The 22,668-nt window shown below is 43.0% G+C and overlaps 1 protein-coding gene across 1 annotated transcript in view; it reads left to right on the top strand.

Annotated features, from left to right (window-relative positions):
* The first annotated feature begins 15,717 nt into the window (after window positions 1-15,717).
* The window catches only part of Pde3a (phosphodiesterase 3A), a 243,166-nt gene continuing 236,215 nt past the window's right edge, over window positions 15,718-22,668 (top strand). The window contains exon 1 of the mRNA XM_021165315.3: window positions 15,718-17,086. Coding sequence (XP_021020974.1) covers window positions 16,133-17,086 — 954 coding nt within the window. The 5' untranslated portion in view covers window positions 15,718-16,132. The remainder of the gene's footprint in view (window positions 17,087-22,668) is intronic.

Below are 22,668 nucleotides of genomic sequence, written 5' to 3'. Positions count from 1 at the left end.
TTGGGGATCCAGCTCCCTATCTATCGAGCCATCCTGCCCATTCTCACAGGCCAGCTCTCCAAGTATTGATCCCTTTTCTGTTTTATGTCATCTTTGAGAGGTAAAGAGGTCACCATATTTTAATTTGCTTTTTAGTTATGGTAGTCAACATTCTATTACTATAACAAAACGTCTGATCTGACCAGCTAAATAATACAGTAGGTTTACTTTGGTCAGCAGTTTGGAGGTTTCAGCCTTTGATGTTTGGCTCTTGTATAGGTCTACTGTCACATGGCAGGCATGTGTGACAGTTCCAAACTCTTTGGATGGTGGCTTACAAAGTAACGAGGAAGACATTGGGGTCCTATTACACTCCTCAAGACCACAGCCCAGTGATATAATGTCTGCCTATTAGGCCCCACTTTTTAAAGGTTCCATGACTTCTGAATAGTACTAAGCTGGGTGCCAAGCTCTTAACATATTGGCTCCTGGGGACATTTCAAAATGAAACCATAGCAGGCAGGTCCCGGTCTGTTTTAACATAGCCATTTTGTGAGGATGATTGTATGTTTTAAGTGCATACTTAGCCAGCACTTATGACTATAGTCAGAGGCTCAGGTTTGTACTGATTGAGGACTTTCTTACCTGGATTCTAAGGACACAGAATCAAAACTGTTTAGGTTGTTTGGCCCATATCACCCCATTAGTTATTTTCTAGCTCAGACTTTGTGGGGCTCAGAGAAGGGCAAGGGTAAGTTAGTTTGGGAGTGAATGGGTCCTCAGGATGTTCCATTCATTGATACCCAATTAAGCTGCATAAGAGGTGGGCCAGATTTCTAAGGTGCAGAACTTAAACAAGAAGGTCAAAACCTAAGACAGGGGACTGGGGTTGTAGCTCAGTTGTGTCTTTGTGTCTTTCTGAGTTAACAGGCACAAAGCACTCAGCTGGATCCCCAGGGCAGCAAAACCCAGATGGGATGGTTTATATCTGTATGCCTAGTACTTGGGAGGTGGAGGCAGAAGGATCAGAAATTTGAGGTTGTTCTGAGTTACACAGTAAATTCAGAGCCCACCTGATATATAAGACCCTGTTTCTAATAAGTCACAAAAGGACTAAAGTCAGTTTTGAAATGCTTTGTTGGATGAAGTGTTATACTGCAGATGGAAACAGGAGCTGCTGGCTAGAGAATGGGAGCCAGAGACATGGAAGAGCAGTTCAGAAGCTCACAGAGGGTCACATGAATACCATCTGCCTGCCACAGTGCTCTGTTCTTGCTCAAGGAAAAGGAACGTTTGAGGAAAGCAAGTTTTGTTTCTAGGATGCAGTGCTTAGGAATTCCTTAGATTCTACTTTGGCATCATCCTTCCTTCCCCTTGGATGCAAATTTGAGCGGTGCCAAATCAGTTCTGAATCTGTTTAGTTCAACCCTTTTCCTTTCTTCCAGAAGTTGCTTCTCTGACTGTGTTACATGCTTGTCTCTCTAGTAAAGCTTTCTAATGACTGTATGTCTTCTGCCAAAGCAACATGAGTGAAGGGCTATCCTGTACTTCTGGAATTTTCTGTTACGAATTTCTCTCTTCTGCAGCTGGGTCCTAGAAGATTTTCTTTTGCATTCAGAATGCACTATGTGTGGACAAAGAAAGACTCCAGGCAAAGGCCTTGTCTGTTTTTGCAGAGAGGAGCTACAGCATTTCCAGCAAAGCAGAGCTCTGATGAGAGGGTTCCTGAGACACTGCTACAATGTGTCCCTTGGGCTATCACTACAGCTTCCTTCACCTCAGGCTTTGAAGTGAGCTAATTTGTTACTCTTCTGCAAAAGACTAGCTAAGACAGTGTCACTTCTACACACACAACCATATACACACATGATCCACATGTGCACACACTTGTTTACACTTGCAGGCACACACACATGCACACACACTCGAATACACCAAAGACAAAAGAAGGACTGATGAGCTAAGCCATTATGCAAATCTAGGGCGCACTTGTGACTTTGGGCTTTTTTTAAAAAATTAATTTGTTTTTTTACACTCCATATCTTATCCCCTCCCCCACATCTACCCTCCAACTGTTCCACATCCCATACATCCTCCCCATCCCCCTGTCTCCACTTGAATGTCCCCACCCCCCACCCCACCTGACCTCTAAACTCCCTGGGGCCTCCAGTCTCTTGAGGGTTAGGTGCATCATCTCTGAATGAGCACAGACCCGGCAGTCCTCTACTGTACATGTGTTGGGGGCCTCATATGATGTCTGTTTGGTGTTCCAGTGTTTGAAAGATCTCAGGGGTCTAGATTAATTGTGATTGCTGATCTTCCTATAGAATTGCCCTTCTCTTCAGCTTCTTTCAGCCTTCCCTAGTTCAACAACAGGGGTGAGCTGCTTCTGTCCATTGGTTGGGTGCAAATATCTGCATCTGACTTTTTCAGCTGTTTGTTGGGTCTTTCGGAGTGCAGTCATGATAGGTCCATTTTTGTAAGCTCTCTATAGCCTCAGTAATAGTGTCAGGCCTTGGGACCTCCCCTTGAGCTGGATCCCACTTTGGGCCTGTCACTGGACCTTCTTTTCTTCAGGTTCCTCTCCATTTCCATCAAGGCTCATACCAAAATATAATAAAAGCAATTTACTGTAAACTAAGAGCCAATATCAACTTAAATGAAGACATACTTGAAGCAAGCCCACTGAAATCAGGGACAAGACAAGGATGCCAACTCTCCCCATATCTATTCAATATAGAACTCAAAGTGTTAACTAGAACAATAAGACAACAAAAAGAGATCAAGGGGATACAAATTGGTAAAGAAAAAGAAAGGTATCACAATTTGCAGATGATATGATAGCATACATAGGTGACCCCAAAATTTCTACCAGGAAACTTCTCCAGCTGATAAACAACTTCAGCAAAGTGGCTGGATATAAAATTAACTCAAATAAATCAGTAGACTTCCGTTATACAAATGACAAACAGGCTGAGAAAGAAATTAGGGAAACAACTCCCTTCATAATAGCCACAAATAATATAAAATATCTTGGGGTAACCTTAACCAAACAAGTGAAAGACCTGTATGACAATAACTTCAAGTTACTCAAGAAAGAAATCAAAGAAGATCTCAGAAAATGGAGAGATCTCCCATGCTCATGGATTGGCAGAATTAACATAGTAAAAATGGCCATCCTACCAAAGGCAATCTATAGATTCAATGCAATGCTCATCAAAATCCCAACACAATTCTTTGAAGACATGAGAAGAGCAATTCTCAAATTCATCTGGAAAGGCAAAAAAAAAAAAAAAAAAAAAAAAAAAAAAAAAACCAGAATACTGAGAGTAATTCTTAACAATAAAAGAACAGCTGGGAGAATCACCATCCCTGACCTCAAGCAATAGTGATTTAAAACTGCATGGTATTTGGTACAGAGACAGACACGTTGATCAATGGAATAGAATTGAATACCCACCCAGAAATAAAACCACACACTTACAGACACTTGATCTTTGACAAAGAAGTGGCTTTAGGTCTTAACTGATCCTCAGTGCTTGTTCTCCTACAAGTTGTTCTGCTGGTTTCTTCTGCACTTTTGCTGCTTAGTCTGTGGCTTAGTTGGGTAGCTTGTACCTAGATGTATGGGGGGGAATCTAATCTCTAAACTGTCCTGCTTCTATGGGAGGCAAACACCAAAAAGCACCTTAATGAATTCTTAGTTCAATCATATTCCTCACTGGTTATACCTCACAGTGGTAGCTCTATCTTCTGTACTATAGCCAACACAGTGATTTTTATCTGCTTTCTACTTCCAGCCCGATGTGCACAGGATGACTTGACAGCTGTCAGACTTAGATGTAGTGATATCCTGACTGTGTCCTAGGGTGAAGGATCTGTTACTTCCTCTCTCTTGTCCCCAGATGTCCAATGTCCTGTCAAGCCAGCACCTTTATCTCCTGCCACTGTGTGTCTGAGCTGCTCTGCTTCATCTAGCACTAAGTCCTGGCATTAAGTCAAGGACACAAGGGCTATAAGAGGAGAACCAACAATGTTAGAGTATTACAAAACCACTTACAAAATGAGGCATAAATCCAGAATCAACTGCCACCATGCTCTGCTATTAAAGTCAAAATCATATTGTGTCATCTGTTTTGATATCTGGACCATACCCATTTCTTCAAGCCTATTATCTTTCCCTCATGGGACATTATTTGGTCACCACAATTTTTGCGTAAGGGAGAACCCAAGCCAGAGAAGAGGAAACAAGACAAAAGAAAGGTAACCTGGTAACCTCCCCATCAGAATTTCTTTACTGAGGACAGAGAAAGGTGGCAGGGAATGTGACTGGGTTTGAAATACTCAGGGACAGAGCAGAACTTGTGCTAACAGAGAGTTGTCTGTTCAGACTCTGTTCGGTTCTACTGCTTGGGTGCCAGAGAGATCTTATTTTAGCCATCAGCTCAAATAGATTGGTTAAATTATGGCCATTTTCACTTAAAGGCAGCTGAGAAAATACATGTCAATTACTTCCAGTGACCACTGGATTCTAGCTGTATTTTCATTCATTAATGACTAGGATCAGAGTTCTGTGAGGAAAAGATATTGAGCCCTCTCTCTTTCTCTCTTAGTTAACACCTCCTTCACAGAGGTGTTGTGAGGATTTCTGCCTGTGTGGTGATGGCATTCAGTAGCCTCTTTGGAATTTCCCAGTAGGGAAGAAAAAAAAAAGGTGTTATAAAAATTCAAAATAAAAAAAAATGCTACCAATAATAAAGATGTTGATTTTGAAATGTTATATAAAAGCCAGAGACTGGAAATTTAAATTTTGTAATGGAATGCATTAAACCTTGGATCTCTCAGATCCCGGGACTTCAGCAGGGGTGGGCCCAGGGAAGACTTGGATGGAAGACACCTCAGGATGTGGTGGTGGTGAGTCAGTAGGTGGCCCTCTTCCATCCCAAGGTGGTCCTGGGTCAATTCCCAACCTGAAACTACAGAGCGCACTGCTGCAAGGGAACCATCTATTGGACGAGACACAAGACTGGGGTTCTGACCACATGCATTCATTAAAAATTCCAGGGCACTTTTTATAAGGTTAGGGGCATATCCTCGTGTTCTACAATCTGGTGCTAGGTGGGTGGCAATATTAGCTTCGTGTTAAGAGCCAGAAAAGGAGGGTATGTGGATCTTGTAGGATCTTGTAGGTTTACATCTCTATGAGAGAAATTCAGATATAAGGACTTATATTTTGATTTTGATAATTTCTTTTATGAACCAGAGAATTAAAGCACCTGTTTGTGTGGCTTTAAAATAAAAACCTGGGGTGTGAGTTTATTTGTATTTAAAACTCCCCTCTCACAAAGTTCACTATAGAGTAGGGGTAAACTGAAGGACTATGCAGGTACTAATACAGGACGATGAGATAAATGGCTCTTGGCGGGTCTCTCCTGGGCTTTCATTCAGGCCTTTAAACAAGTGATACTCAACATGATGGAACAGGACATGTGGGGACTGACAATGATACTTTCAATTTATGATAACTGGAGTCATTCTCTACACTCTCTACCCGCTCCTTCCAGAAGTCTCAGTTAGGTAAGCCTTGTCAGTTTGCCTGCAACATTAACTACACACCGATAACCAAAGTGGTGATATAATATTGACTCTATAGTAAATGCCTCAAATATCTCACTGATGGAGGATCCTTACAAAACTAGGAGAGAGAGAGAGAGAGAGAGAGAGAGAGAGAGAGAGAGAGAGAGAGAGAGAGAGAGAGAGAGATTAAGAAATAAAATTCTCCACACTCATAGATCTGTCCATGTGACATCTCTATTTCTTCCTTTCCTGCCTCATCTGACCTTCTTACTATTCACACACCCCAATTCTAGATTTGGGGCTAAAAGAAATCCTTGCACCTAAGCTTTGCATGTAATTTGTCATCTCTGTGGAAAGTTACCATGGTTCTGTGGTTTGGGGAGAGTGAAGGGCATGCCTCACAGTTTCAGGCAAGAAGACTCTGGATGAGCTAAGAGGTGTTCTCCCCTAACATCTTGAGCTGGTGGGGTCAGGGCCAGGTTGTCTGAACTCCATGTTGGGGATTGGGAAATATATAACCAGCATTAATCACTTTGTTCTCTCTCTGCTTCTGCCTCTGCCTCTGCCTCCCTCCCCCTCTGTGTGTGTGTTAATATTCAGAGATAAATACAAGGCCACTTACAGACACAGATTATAGTTTGTGGAGGTGATTCTTTATAAAATGCTGTATTGTAACACATTTACTCTACTTGTACAACATCTAAAATGTATCATGTATTAATCAAACATAGTCATAGCAAATTTAGCCCTTTAGAACTGATGCTTAGAGACACTACAACAAACAACTTTAGATTCTATGAGATCAAATGCAGGTATAAGCAAAATTAATCATCAAATAATGGGATGTAGGATGCTCACCGAGGGACAACCTCTTTATATTTCTTTAAAGATACAATATGTATATGATCTGGTCTCAAGGAATCTGGAGTTGGGCTGGAGTCAGGCTTGCTTTACATGAAGCACTGAAAAATCCTGTCTATTTCTGTATGTTTATCCAACCAGGACACTTTTGTCTGTGTTCCTCAGCTCCTGTATTTTACCATGAACTATGTGAATACATGGTGTTTGAAAGCAAAGAGTAAAAGCATTTTTAAATACTTTCAAGCACTGCTTTTAAAGAAAAACTTCTGCACAATACATAAAATATTAAAGTATGCTTTTAAACATCTTTTAAACATCTAAGACAGCAGGAATGCTGCTTCATAGATGGGGCTCTTGGTTCTTATTTCGTAAACTAAAATAGGAAACTATCTTTTCCTGAAATCTATTTTTAAAACTTTTAGGTGATCACAATGAACTATACAATCAGTAACAGCATGGATACTGCTGGAGAACATTGAAGATGTAGTTTCCAGTTCTTTTAGTATGATTGTAAACTGAAATAAAAAGGCACACACATTCCTTTTTTTTTTTTTTTTTTTTTTTTTTTTACACTATAGGCCATTTGGGTATATATCATGGCTTTCTGATTGGCATCTTTATAGGTTTACTGAATGTGCAAATGAACGGATCTCTATATCTATATCTGTTGCTCTTGTGCTTGTGCTTGCCCTGGGCTCTTTCCTTTCTGTTTGTCAGCTTTGTCCTATTCTGATGTGTTAACCTTTATTTTATCTTATTACAGTTACATTATATTATATTCCCTTGTAAACCTGTTTTTTTTTTAAATCATAATAAAAGACAGAAAGGGGGGGATGGGTTTGGACAGGAAGGGAGGTGGAAAGAGTACAAGGGAGACTGTAATCAGGATATATTATTTGAGGAAAAAGGTGTCTATTTTCAATAAAAGGAAAAACAAGAACAAACAGACAGTGACAAAGAAAACAGAAAACAGTAGTTGTTTTGTATGTTTGTTTTACATTAGCAAAATTGGACTGGAGCTGCCAGAGTCATGCTGACTGACAAGCAGACATGGGGTTGCATGGGAAAGAAACAATAATCATATTGTTCAGAAAATCGATAAAGTTTCATAAAGACTGCACTAGGCAGGCTGTAAGATAGGGGAAGTAATAGTCCTACCTTCTGTACAACATTGAGAATAAGAGGGATATTTGAGGCAAGGCCAGTTCACTCAATGGAAATGAGGCTCCCTAAGCTTAACGATCCCCCAGTTCCCATCAGCCTTTGAGGCAGTTGAACTCTACAGAAGTACACTGAGGAAAGATAATCTTTCAGCACACCGTGTTGAGATGGCAAGATATTCACACACAGAGGAATGGAACTAGAGTCACGGTTCACCCTGTTAACATAGTTAACTCACAACTGGGGGCGAGGATGGCTCAATTCAAAAAGTGCCTCCTGTGCAAGCATGAGGACTTGTGTTAAGATACCAACACTCTCAAAACGGGGATGGGGGGCACAGCATCTTGACACTAGTGTGGAGCAGGGCATGGAGAGAGTAGATGCTGAGAACCTCCTGGCCACCCAGCCTAGTTTAAAGGTGAACTACGGATCCAATGAGAGGCCTTATCTCAAAGTAAGGAGGAGAAGAGACTGAAGAAGCCACCATGATGTCATCCCCTAGCCTCCACATACTCACACATGGATGTGCACATCTGCACACATGCATATGCCATGTGACACATTCACACACACACACACACCTGAAAATTTTAAAAAGTTAATAAACTGAAGGTAGACTAAAGACCTACATGTCAGAACTAAAAATACAGAATTCGTAGGAGGAAACAGGACAAATTTTTATGGCCTGGGTCTAGCAATAGGTTTTTATAATAATAAAAACACATTCAGGAGAGGAAAATAATAAAGATTAAATAGGTTTTGTCAAAATACATGGAGGATGCTATAGAGGAAGGAGAATGCAAGGCAAACAACAGTAGAAAAGATTTTCAGCCATCGTTGCTGAGCGACCTGTAGCACTCCTATAGTATTTTATTGGTTCAATGGAATATTTTTCTGCCATAAAATGGATAAATACTAACATGTGCTGCATTCTGGAGGAATTTTAGAAATGAACGAAGGGAAAGAAGTCAGATATGAATAGCCACATATTTATTATTTTATCACTACAAAGGATTAATATCCTAGTAGTTAAATCCATAGAGCTGGAAGTCAGATTAGTAATTGGCCGGGTCTGAGAGGAGTGTGAAGTAAGAAATGTTTGCTAATGAGTGCAGTGTTTGCTTTAGCAGAGATGACCTGGACTTAGACAAGGAATGGACTCATGATGTAAATATTCCATCAGCATAGCAGTGTCTGTGTCAGAGGGGTGAGCTCCATGATATATAAGTTGTGTGTATAGTGTTTGTGTGCGTGTATGTGTGTGTTTGTGTTTGTTTATATGCTTATGTGTGTGTGTGGTTGTGTATGTGTTTGTGTGTATTTATGCATATGTATGTATATGGTTGTGAATGTGTTTGTGTGTATATATGTATGTGTGTGTGAGAGTGTGCTTATGCGTGCTTGTGTGTGAATGAATATGTTTATGTGTGTATGTGTATATGTATGAGCATGAGTGTGTTTATGAGTGTGGTTGTGTGTATGTATTTTTTTGTGTGCATGTGTATGTGACTATTTTTGTATGAGTTGATGTGTCTGTGTGTTTGAGTGTGTATGTTTGTGTATAAATGTGTTTGTATATGTGTGTGTTTGTGTATGTGTGTGTTTGTGTGAGTGTGTGTGTGTAGGTTTGTGTGTGTGTTTATGAGTATGTGTTTGTGTGTGTGTGTGAGTGAATGTGTGTTTATATGTGAATGTGTACTATCTGTGTGTTTTCATTTGAGTGTGTATATGAGTGGGCGTGTATTTGTGTGTGTGAGTGTGTGCTTATCAGATTGCACTTGTGGCAGCCAGAGAACGTATGTGAATCAGTTCTCTTCTTCCATCATGTGGCAATCAAGGATTAAACTAAGGTCATGAGGCTTGTGTCACAAACACCTTTCCTGGCTGAGCCATCTTGTCAGCCCTGAATTCTATCTTGGTTAAGAAAGTAAAACAAAACAAAACAAAACAAAACAACAGCAGCAACACAGAAGCACTTAGTGCTTTTGCAGATGATCTGGTTTCCGTTCCCAGCACCTACACAGATGCTCAGAACAACCTTAACTTCAGTTCTAAAGGATCCAGTGTTCTCTTCTGGCCTCTACAGGCATCTGCATTCACATGGAGCACATAAAATCACTGTGTGTGTGTGTGTGTGTGTGTGTGTGATTCGCACGTACACACACACATCTTAAAAATAAGAGGAAAAAACAAAAGTAGTGCTATTTCTCACTTGGAAACTTTCAGGCTGTCAGGATTTTGGTGAAAGACAGACTGTGATGTTTGAACTCTTCAATGTTAAGGCAGATGCTGGTAGGAGACCGATGACTGTCCTTTCGGTCAGGAGGATGTTGATATTATATGAGATAATGATCGGTTTGAGACCAAGAATCAGATTTGAGTTCTTGTGTCTTTGCCGCTTTACCGGCTTAAGTGAACCTTGATCCTCCTGTATCTTGGTTTCCTTTTATAATATCTATTTTATAATAATGAGAATAATAAACTTGCTGCTGACATCACATCCCTTGTGAAGATTCATTAGGGCTAGAAATGCAAAATTAGGTTTAAAGCTGCCCAGCACAACATAGCTGTTATACTGGGATGTTTCCCAAATTCTGAAATATGTTCTTTTTATGAGTGATGTTTTGTGTCTGCTCTATAATTTCCTTCTAATTTTGAGTAGGCTTTCTCTGTAGAGTGCCCTGAAGGAAGTGAGCAGTGGGAGATAGACCACTCAAGAGTACATATTCAGTGAGAAAATTGTGTTCTTTCTTTCTCCCTCCCCCTCCATCACTGCTTAATTATACTTGCTTGCCTGCCCTTCAGCATTTCCTCCTACATAAGTTAGTTCAAAGCATCCTATTATCCTTTAGGAGCATGGGTAGATTTCAAATCCAAGAGAGAATTATCTGTAAGACCAAAGATGTCCCTGTGTTCTCTATAGGATGCATCTTAGCAGCCTATTGTCTCTTGCATAAAAGGAACAGTCTGCATGCCGTTAGAACTCTTGCGGATAAAGTAATACCCACTTTAAATTTCAGTGTTGAGGAAGGACAAAAGAAGGCAGTGCTAGGTAACTTTAACCCACACATTTGTCTCCATAAATATGTTCTGGGAAAAGAAAAAAAATCACTCAAGTTTGAACAACATATCATGGCATGGCGTATCCAAAGTAGAAGGGAAGAGGTGTTCAAAATTAACTGCCTCGAAGAAGACAGAGGACCATGGCTTAAGTCAGGTCTTTGCACGCTTATTGTTTACATTTAGAAATTAGGATGACTTTAAGGTTAAGTATCACTGGGTAGAAATCAGCTCGGTCAACCTGAAGTCAACCCTGCCACCACCATTTGCTTGCACTTACACTGGAAGTGTGTGCTCATGATGCTCCTGAGATGTGGGCAGAGTCTCAAGCAATCCAGGCTTATTGAAATTCTCCCTGCGGTTGTTGCTAAGGCAGAGAAGAGGATTCGTGGTTAAATACAGCCATTTACGCTAGCAATATAAACACTTTCAAAGCCTTTACCAGTACTCGTATGATTTATCATCTTTCTTTTTTGTTGGTTGGGACAAAGGAAAGTCAAAAGCAAGCTGAGGTCACAAAACCAAACAACTTACCATTATCTTGGAGACTTTGACAACATACATACTAGTTATATTATTATACAGAAATTCAGTTTTCTGAGAATTACAATATTTGCAAATCCATCGGTTCCAGGGGTTATTGGTGTTGATGAGTCTGTGGAGCTTCGCTGAGGCTCTAAACCACTTGGTATTAAGAGACAGAAACATTTTTGACTGGGAGGAGAGAGAAAGAGAAAGGCCAAGTGTCTAAGCAGACTTTGTTGGGAAGACATTAAAATCATAAGGTCATATTTACTTAAAATATAATTTTACTTTTTGCTCCACAATGTGAGAGGAGAACATTGTAACAGTTGGGGCAGTAACGTGGGAATGCCAGAACAGGAAGAGGTCAGAAGGTCAGATGTCAGTGGATGGAAAGATCATGGTCCTTTGGAGTCTCTTGTGCAATGAGAGACCGTGCACGGTTTTAAGCAGGAGATACACCATCATCCACTTCTATATTTGAACTATCATTATGCTCCATAGAAAAAGGAGGACGAGACCAGTTGTTATTGCAACTATCTTAGCTGGAGATAGTAAGGAAGTTTTATTTGGTTACTGTAAAAGGGAGGCAAAAAAGAGAGATATTCAGGTCATCCTTTAGAAACAGAAGCAAGTGCTTTTGTTAATAGTCTGGAAGTGTAGTAATCGAATCAAGGAAGAGTCAAAGGCAATGTGTTCTTTCCAGGGATGAGAGCGGATGGCAGAGAAAGTGGGTGTGTAGGCAGAAGGGTGGAGTGGCAGGCCGGATGGTAAGGCACTGCCTAGTTTAGCCACTCAGTGGCAGCTCACTATAAATGCATGGAGGTCAGAGAACAAAGGAAGCCACACAGAGGAGTGAAATCTTTTAAAATATTCAGGACATTCCCCTTGAGTATATTTATATTTGGCAAAATGCAAAGGATTTTTGCAAAGACCCAATCAAGCCACATTGGCTGGACCTGGCTGAGTAGGGGGCTTTCTGGCAGTTTCTTGTGTTTCTATGTGTGGGTCATCTTTTTCTTGTTAGTTTTTGGTCACTTTCCTGAATCAGGAATAGTCACCTGTTTCAAAGGGCAATATTTATATTTGGCTGCTTCAAAGCTGTCTCCTAGACTGTGGCCGGCCTCATTGAACTCACCTGACTGATAACTTCTAGCCACCGTTCACTTCCCTACTTCTATCCTGTCTATCCCTGCAACTTTCTGCTTCTAGCAAGAACATCTGGCCGGCTTTCAATGCCTTCCTTGGGTTCCTGAATGGTTAAGAGGCAGAAAAATAGACCTTCTTATCTTTGAGTGGGACAGCTAACTTTCTGATTGTAATTTTTCTTAAAAAATGGGAAGAAAGCCAGGTGCCAGGGCATTGTTTCTTTTTACACTGAAGGCCAGCTCCAATAATGCCATCAACACACAGATTCAGTGACATTTTGCTGTTAGTCAATGACATGTGTTTTACTAGAACACTTGTATTAGCAGCATGAAAGAGATGTTCATGTGTGGCCATTCGTCTGCCATGTAGGCGTGTGGCAATCAGGGACAACTTTGAGGAACTCCGTATGTGGTCCTGGGATTGAGCTCAGGCCCATAGGTCTTTGCACAGAAATTTCCTTTACCTACTGAGATCTCACTAGTCCACTGATGACAGCTTTCAAACCATATCCACTGTCAATCTTGTGAGAGCTCTGTTTGGATGATCATATGTAATTATTTTACCTGAAAAACTAAATGGGTGTGGACGTAAAAGATGGAGAAAATGGAAATATTCTTTCATCCCCAATTCTGCTTCTACCCCCACCTTGACTCCCTGCAAGCTTTACAACATATGCTCAGATTTCTGATTTAATGTGCTTTCCCCATGTCAAGGGGCAGCAGGTTCTTCACTTTCAAGGGTCCCAGGTAGGCTCTGGTAGCTGAATCTTGGGTAAAATGGAAACTCATGGAAGTGCACATGCATGCTAGGGGGCTCGAGTTTCTTCAGCAAAGGCGATGCTACTCCTGTTTCCTTAATTATTAGACAGATGGTGCCACTGCCACCGTTGACTAGCTGCCCAACACATGCTCCTGAGCAGTGGCATAGTTCTGGACATGTGACAGAGGGGAGCTGGCTGCCTGGTCACACCCCCTCCTGTTCCTTTTTGCCTAAAGGCTTTGTGAATGCCCAGCTGGGATTGCAGTAGGCTGTTTCCCATAAAAAAAAGAATCTACAACTTAAGCCACGTTTTCCCACTGCCCCCATGAATCCATTTTATTTCCTCCATCTCCTCTTGGCATATTTTATTGCTCTTTCTCTACACACAAAACACAGTGGCATTTTGAGCCAATTACCCAAGTCCTCCAAGCTATAAACACACTTTAACCTGAAGCACCAAGATAATTGAGACAAACATCAGTTTATTATTATTTGGGAGAGACAAATGACACCCAGACAGTCACTATTCAAGCTGAGCAAGAGTTGACACTTCTTATTCCAGCAACACTTCGATGTCATTTGAATATACTGAGCAAATCGGGAATTCTTTTGCATAGACTGCCAGTGAAGTTAGCATAGTGGTTTTCTAAATGCCACATACTGTGGTATGTGATCATGAAATCATTAATAATGGAGGGATTTTGTTTGTTGTGGGTGTGTTTCACTAGCTGGGCTTCCTAGCTCTGCAGAGGAAACTCAGCAAATAGTAGAATTTACCACACATAAACAGTAACTGTTGACTAAGGATGCTTGTGCTCTGGAGTTGGGGAGAGGGATACGCTTTCCCCCCCAGGGTTCCATTTGTCTTGCAGGATGTCTTCTAACACCCAACACTTTTCCTGTCTCAGCTTTCTAGATCCCGGGGTTATATGTGCTAGCACTCCCAGATAGACTTTTAAAATTACTTAAAATTTTTCTTTCTGTCTGTCCTTCTGTTTGTTATGTGTGAACATGTGTGAGTGCAGATACCCGTGGAGTCCAGATGAGGGCATCAGATCCTCTGGAACTAGAGTTAAATGCAGGTGGCTCTGTGCCACCAGATGTGGGTGCTAGGAACTCCTTGGGTTCTCTAAAAGAGCAGTATAGGGGCTCTTGATTGCTGAGCCATCTCTCTATTCCTTTCTCATCTTTTTATTCTTCTCGCTCTATATTCCCTGCCTGTATTAAATAAAAAACAAAACACAAAGAAACTGGCTTTGTGCACTAGGTACCTCTGAGATTCTCCCAGAGAGTAGAGTAGGTAGAGGTAGAGAAACACTAAGACAAGCATGTTTGGGCCTTCAAGATGCCTCAGTGGGTAGCAGGGAAGGTGTTTACCATTAAGCTTAAAGACCTTAGCTTAGTCCTCTGGGCCTTGGAAAGGAGAGAGCTGCCTCCCATGAGTTGTCTTGTGATCTCTCACACAGACTTACACAAATAATTAAAATGTAGCTTTAAAAGATGGGCGTGGCTTCTCTGTGGCAAACAGACCTTCCACCTGGAGCAGAGTGTGAATAAGCCTTTGAGATGGGTTTCCAGCTATCCAGAGGGAGGGCACACTCTCATGCCCAGGATCTTCTCCTGTTTAAAAGCTCAGACAGAAGTGCCATTTTTCAAGAACATGAGCTAGCATGCAAGCTTTCATCCCTCAGAGCCATCCACAGATCCCAGCATCAGGGCTGCCATGACCACCCCCACCCACCCCCTCTCTTTAGCTGGTAGGACCCATCTCTAGAAATGGAGTAGTCCAGCCCTGAGCAGTAACTCCCATGCTTGAGCCTAGGGAGTTCCTAGGGAGTTCCCTTAAAACCCAGCAAGAAGCAGAACTGTGGCCCCTGCAGAGGCCTCTCTTGGAGTTTTAAGCACTCAGTTCCACTGTTTTCTCCCTTGCAAAAACAGCAGCCACCATGCATCAAAAGGAAAGATGACTATTTAAAGAAAAACAAGAAAACGGCCTCATTTTCTTCCTGTTCCTACCCATTCCTCACCAGCTCACAGATCTCTCTCCTCCTCTCTGATACTGCAGCCTCTCTCCTCACACTGTGTTCTTGGGTGAAACTTAGCAACTTCTGCAATTGGTCTCAGTTTCTCTCTCTCTCTCTCTCTCTCTCCTTCCTTCCTCTCTCCCTTTCTTCCTTCCTTCCTTTCCACCCACCCACCCTCCCTTCTTTCTTTCTTTCTTTCTTTCTTCCTTTCTTTTTCCCCCTTTCATCCTACTTTTTGTCATGAACTGGGTAGAGAGAGGCTGGAAGGCTCTGCTTCCTACCTCTGCAAAACAAGGGGTCTGCATCCTGGGGCAGCGCCCAAGCTCGGGGTGGGGGTGGGGTGAGGTCCATCAAGGAGAGCAAGCTGGCGAGAGAGGAGAAAGAGGAAAATTGGGAGAGGTAAAGAAAGAAAGGGGGAGGGGGAAAGGGGGGAGAAGGGAGAGGGAAGAGTCGGAAGGAGTCGGGAGACGGGGAGGGAGGGAGGGAGGGAGGGAGAGAGAGAGAGAGAGAGAGAGAGAGAGAGAGAGAGAGAGAGAGAGAGAGAGAGAGAGAGAGAGAGAGAGAGAATATGCGGCGCGCGCGCGGGGGGGGGGGGAGTGAGGGAAGGGAGAAGGGGAGGTCAGACACCTACCGGCCCTGAACGCCCAAGAATGGCCTGAGCTCGCCCAGTGCCCCAGCCTGCCGCAGCATCAGCGGTCCCTGAGCACTCAGTGAGTTGAGCAAGTGTTAAAATTCCGAAGTAGGAAGAGACCCCGCAGGGTATAAACTCTGGCTGAGGGTGGAGCGGAGGACTTTTAAGAGAGAAAGGAAAGGAGAGAGGGAGAGGGAGAGAGAGAGAGAGAAAGAGAAAAGGAGAGGGGTGGGGGTTGAAAATTCCAAGGCTGATCCAGCTAGCTGCCAACTTGAAGTCTTCAGCTCGCACTCTTGAGTTCTCTGCAAGGCTGGAACTTCGCTTAGATCCAGAAGAAGTGATTCCGAGAGTGTGGGCTCGAGAAGAGCGCGGACGCGCGAGTGGGACGGGTGGGGGTTGTCCGCAGAGCATGGCAGTGCGGGGCGAGGCCGCCCAAGACCTAGCCAAGCCGGGCCTCGGAGGGGCGAGTCCCGCCCGGGTGGCAAGAGGGGACCACCGCCATCGTGGCGAGTCCTCCCCATCCCGTCGGGGCTCCGGCTGTTGTTGGGGAGCCCTGGCGCTGCAGCCGCTCCGGCGCTCGCCTCAACTCTCCTCGGCGCTGTGCGCGGGCTCCCTGTCGGTGCTGCTGGCGCTGCTGGTGAGGCTGGTCGGCGGGGAGGTCGGAGGCGAGCTGGAGACGAGTCAGGAGGCGGCGGCCGAGGAGGAGGAGGAGGAAGGAGCCCGAGGGGGCGTCTTCCCCGGCCCTCGGGGAGGTGCTCCCGGGGGCGGCGCGCAGCTCAGCCCTTGGCTGCAGCCGGCCGCACTGCTCTTCAGTCTCCTGTGCGCCTTCTTCTGGATGGGCTTGTGCCTGCTGCGCGCCGGGGTGCGCCTGCCTCTGGCCGTCGCGCTGTTGGCCGCCTGCTGCGCCGGGGAAGCGCTGGTGCAGCTCTCCTTGGGCGTGGGGGACGGTCGCCTGCTGTCGCTGCCCGCCGCGGGGGTCCTGCTCAGCTGCCTAGGTGGCGCGACATGGCTGGTGCTGAGGCTGAGGCTGGGAGTCCTCATGGTCGCCTGGACTAGCGTGCTCAGGACGGTGGCCCTGGTTTCTTTGGAGAGGTTCAAGGTCGCCTGGAGACCTTACCTGGCATACTTGGCGGCCGTGCTTGGGCTGCTGCTGGCCAGGTACGCCGAGCAGATCCTGCCGCAGTGCTCCGGGCCGGCTCCGCCCAGGGAGCGGTTTGGGTCCCAGTTGAGCGCGAGGACCAAGGAAGAGATTCCGGGGTGGAAGAGGAGGAGGCGGTCCAGCTCGGTAGTGGCCGGCGAGATGTCCGGCTGCAGTAGCAAGTCTCACCGGAGGACCTCCCTGCCCTGCATACCCAGGGAGCAGGTAAGCTGGGGCTGCGCCTTTGGGGTTGCTCCTGGGAAACTTGAAACAGTCAAAGTGCAGGGAGTGGGGCGCAGGCGGCCGGGAAGCCAGCCTGCCAAACAGTAAAACTTTACACTGTACTAAGAAAGATTTCTTTTTTCTTTTTTTCGCCCGTTCTCGGTCTCTTGGAGTAATTTACAGCCAGAACAACAGAAAACAGGAAAAAGTAAAAAAACAGAGTGGCCTTACTCGGACTTCCACAGCTGGGCCATGTTTTCAAATCTCCTACACCTGGTTTTTGATTCCCTGCGTTTCTTGAAGCATTTCTGTCCTCCCTGAATTTTTGGAAGTTATTTATTTATTGCAAGTAGTTTTCAGCACTTGCGTCTTCTATATTTCTGTGTCTTTAAAGAGATAATTTTTTCTTATCAAGTGCCAGGTAAACAGTTACAAAAACTAGTAAGGAAGTTTCAGTAGCCAGGCAGGCATCCTGGATGGTCAGGGGCTGTTTTCGCAGTGACTCTTGTTTAGAGACACAGCATCAGATGGCAGCCAGTCTGCTTTTAGATATACTTTAGTTGCTACACACCACTGTGTTGAACTCTGAACTGAGGCTTTACACTTTAGGGCTATGTGTGAACTTTAGAATGGTACAGAATTGGGCGCAATGCTTTTATTGTTCATTCAGAAAAGTAACCTTCCTCATGGGCGTTTATACACCCAAATGGAGAGACAGACATTCAAGAGACTTCCTCAGGGTTTGCAGGAAGTATTGATCCAGACTCTCTTAGGATTGCTAGCGATATGTGTCTTGGAGGAAGGAGGAGGTGGGGGAGTGGAATTTGGAGTGAAGTTTGTGCAGCAGTTTCCCAGTAATTATTTGGGGGAGGGGATTGCAAACATCTTTAGTGTCATGGGACAGTTACCCTGCATAGTTTAGGAGAGCCATTTCCAATTTTAAACACAAGCTGTACCTAAGGTCTTTGCTTCAGTTTTCTCCACCAGGGCTGACATTTGTTGAAGGGGTTGGAAAAGCTGATTCTGCACTCTAAATAGAAATTTGCACTTTTTTTTTTCTATTTAAATTCATACCTACCCATGATCCCCTTAGGATGACTTTCAGATTGAAAGGCTGTCCCTATGATATAGTAAGCGTTTTCTTTTAGGGTTATCCTAGGGATAAATGTTAGCTATCCCTTAGAAATATATCAGTCACCATATGGTGTGAGTGGTTGGGTTGTCTCTGAGCTGATTACCCAGATGGATAGCTCGTGGACTTTCTGTTGTGGACTGGATGACAGCAGTGCATGCTTGCGCTTACTGTAAAACAAATGTACTTATTTAACTTTTTGTTTAGCAGAAACAAATATTTCTGGGTTTATATCTGTTCTAAGAGTCAAGGGAAAATACAGGCCACTGACTGATGCTTTGTATAGAAATTTGGAAATTGTTATAACGAGTTATGTACTGATGGATGCAGGAGAGAGAGAGAGAGAGAGAGAGAGAGAGAGAGAGAGAGAGAGAGAGAGAGATATGTTTTTGAATGAAAGTTTGACTATTAAAAACACCTGATAACACACTTGTCTTTAACTTAAAGGGAAATGTGATGTCGTCCTTGCCAACATTGAAGCCTAGCTTATAGGAAAAATCTGGATTGAATCAGAAGTAATTTGACTCTGCAGTGATGCCACTTAGCCCTCAGAATTAAATTTCTGACGTTTTGGATTAAGAGAGTTCAGAGTGGATTTGAGATCAGAAGGCCTCCAGGTGACCAGAGCAGCTTTGCTGATGAACATAGACTAGACATGTGTGCAGGTTTTTTTTCCTCTCCCTGGAGAGGGACTGGGATGATCTTACCTCTTGTCATTGAACTTGGCATCCTGAAAAGCAGTAATTACTTGGATAGTGCACGTTTATCATCTATCCCGATCATTTTCTTTGGGAATTCTTCTTCTTCAAGGCTGTGTTGATGAAGAAGGTTGTAAATCAAGACACTCTCACTCAGGCTGACAGGAGGCCCTGGGTGCATGCGGGACCCTTGAAGCCTGGTTTTTATATATGAGCCATTAAAGGTGTTGCTACACATAATTGTGGGTACTGGGCGGTGCTGACGTGGAGTAGTATCTTCTGAAGTAGGGTGAGGTGACAACTCATACGTTGGCCGAACTCTGTGAAAAGGTTGGGAGCCATATAGTAAATGGCTTATCTTTTTTATCACAAGGAAGCAAACTTCTGATTAAGGGGCAAAGGGTGCCATGATCGTTTGCATACTTGACGAAGTCCAGAATGAACATAAGTATAAAATGAACAGCTACCACTTCCCCGGGTGCTGTCTGGTTAGTTCTTTTCTGAACAAGGCAGTTCTTGTAGGCAACCAGTGAGTTTTAAATAGTGCTGGAAGGCACGAAAGACAGAGGTTTCTTAAGAACCGACTGACATAGCTGTTGCCCATTGTGGAATGTAAAGGTGAGAGAGTTGGGACATTGCTCTTCTCTGTGTGGGTGACAGTGAGCACTGCTTGTGAATTCTCTCTCTAAAGAGGCACCAAAGAATATATGCTGAAACTCTCATAAGACAAGCAGACCTCCCTCTGTCCTTCTCTCTCTCCTCCCCTGAAGTCTAGGATTATATATTCCCCGTAGAAATGAATTTGTAGCACAGATAATTTGCAGCAAAGAAAGGAAATGCAGGTCTAGATTTTGGTCAGAGAATTGGGGTAGGCACCAGGTGTGTCCTAAGGCAAGTGTCTTCTAATGAGGAACAAAGTTGACAACATCTTTGTTGCCCAGTCTCGCCAACCCTGTATCCTCAAGACTGAGCGTAGGTTCTTAGATGTGTGTGCTAAATGACACATTTTAGGCTGATGGTCTGGGAAGCCTGGGGCTTGCTAAGGTGTCTATGTCCTCTGGAAGTGAATTCTCACATTTGGCGACAGACAGTTATAACCTTGTCAATTTGATTCTGCACCAGTGCCAACATCCAATATGCAGAAGTACCCAGCATTTATTGAATGACCGTGACCAATAAGTTTTATTTTCAACACCAGTTAGTTCTGCAACTCTCAACTTTTGGAAAATACTTGAGGCATGCCTGTTCTCTTGTATGCCTCACAGAACACTACTGGACATTCTCTTCTCTGAAATTACTGAATCCAGCTTGCCCATTCATTTCTAATGGATTCCAAACCAAATGTAATTTTATTATACTTACAAGTTAAGAATTTAATACGTTAAATATAGGGTTTCATAGGGAAAAGGCAGAAGTCATCCTGCTTCCCCCACGAATGTCTTTGAGCCACATTAATGACTAATTTCTTTGTGATAGACACAAAGGCAGTCAGAAATGTACAGGATATATTGTTTGCCTTACTAAAGCAAAAGCTATACTCTCCTGAGACTATTTCTTTAAGCGTTCCATTGAGAATCACTAGCCTATGTAAATGTACTTGCATTGGAATATAAGTTCGGTAGCAGAGAGGGTCAAGTTGTTAACCACTGGTGTGAAAAGGGTATTTTACAGTGCCTCCAACCTCCCATGCAAACAATAAAAAAAAAAAAAAAGATAGGATAATGGTTTCTTTTTGGTACTCACTGGAGGGTTGGCATATGGTGGGCTTTCTTAAATGCCATTACTTTAAAACAAATAGAACTTGATAGCTTTCCCAGTACAAAGTACAGAAATATTTCTTCTCAAATAATTTTTGAGACAGTTTGTTTTTCGGTTACATGTGTGCAGTAAGCATGAGTTTATGCATACATACTCACTATAGTGTGTATGTTTGGGAGTTCAGAGGACAACTCGCAGGATTTAGCTCTCCCGTCTACCATGTGGGTCCTGGGCATCTCTCTCCGGTCATCAGGCTTGGTGGCAAGTGTCTTTACCCACTGATCGATCCATCATAGAGTCCTGCAGGCAGCCTTAGTAGAAATTCAGTATTTAAAATGGCAGAAATGTTTTGGTGATGTTGGGAATTGAACCTGTGACCTCACGTGTGCCGGACAAGGACTCTATCACGGATAAAGCCATATCCTATTTCCGAACATAGACAATGTAGCACACTTTAAATTTCTAAATGTATTTTGATGTTTCTTACATTGAACACATTTAAGAACTGTGGCTCTTTAAATTGTGGCTTCTATCATATCTCATTATTATTCCTCAGTTTATAATGATAGAAACAGAAATATTGATTATGGCTTGCTGACAGAATTAAAATTAATTAATGTCAACCTCTGAAAAGGTAAAACAAGGTTTTCTTATTCTCCTGGGAAAAGTGGGGAAAATAATGTTTTGTTTTCCCGTGACCTTTTTTTTTTTTTTTTTTAACTTTGTGAATACTGATATTTAAAGCATAGCAAAGGACCATTTTAACTGGCAGAAATAGTCAGAGAATCTATATAAATTTCCAGAGGTTGGAAGGAGTGAAAACAGTCACTTTACTCTTTCTGTCTTGAGTCTAAAGTGTAAAAAGTTTAACTGTAGAACTGAAAGAAACAGTGTGTGCTGGGCTGTCATGTTAATTAAATAAACAACCAGAACAGTGACTCTGTGTATGAAATACATCTGGAAAAGCCTGGGGGGAGGGGACACTTGGGCTGGGTGAAGGACAGTGGTATGGAAAACACGGATTATATCTGTTGTGACATTTGTGTGAATTTGTTGTAATTCCATTCAGAGATTTAGCTCTGAGAATCATGGCTGCAAGCTCCTAGATACCTAATGCCCTTGCCACACTGAACTCTCTGTGTTAGAAATCCTTCTGCTGTCGGGGGTATGTGGGTATCAAGCCAATAAGCCCACTTCTATTTTAAAATTTCTTTAATTAATATGGTTCGTGCTGGCCACAGCTTGCCGGAGTTTATGTTGACTTCATTGAAAACTCCCATTATTTGACCCCTTTAAAGGAGTGAGTTTGTTGGGGGATTAGGGTGGAAGTTGCGTTTTTCAGAGAACATGGGTGTGAGCACCCCGGATCAATGCCACTATTGTGTTGCGTCGTGTCTGGAGAGACTTTGACAAGCTGAAACATTTGCACTGGGCCACTAGCAATGTTTCTTTAGCATTGCGGACAGATACTTACTCACACACACACTTGTGATGGATTGCTTCTTAGTTCCTGTGGATCTCTGACCCATGGCGTCTTCCTCCTTCCCTTTTTTCTGTGTGATATTTAATAATCGTATTTTCTAAAAGCTCTGCATGCTGACTGAAACCACAACTTGTGCCTGCACTCCACATTCATCTGTCTAGTGAAGTCCTAGCAAATAATTCTGGAGAACCCCAGAGAGCCCCCAAATTTCTGTGTTCTCACATTTTAGGTGTGTTGTTAAGGTTGTTAAATTTCCAATGAACCGATACCGTTCTATTCCTTTCTGTGATAGGAAACAACTGCTTTTATGGACTTTTGTTGTTGAGGATATTTTTACTGGAAGTAATTTTTTTTTTTTACAATTTTTTTTCTGTCTTTTTTTTTTTTTTTTTTTTGTAAGGCCATCTTTGATCATCGCTTTAACTCTGGGCTAAGCATCTAAGTTTGTGCTGTTTGCAACATAAAATACACAGAGTTTTATTCCCATGGGTGAGATTCTAAAAGAGGTGCTGAT

This window comes from Mus caroli, unplaced genomic scaffold (assembly GCF_978045245.1).
Source record: "Mus caroli unplaced genomic scaffold, Mus_caroli_1 scaffold_7, whole genome shotgun sequence".
Lineage (NCBI taxonomy): Eukaryota > Metazoa > Chordata > Mammalia > Rodentia > Muridae > Mus > Mus caroli.
Note: the sequence above shows the minus strand (reverse complement) of the source record. Positions and strands in the feature narration are given on the sequence as shown.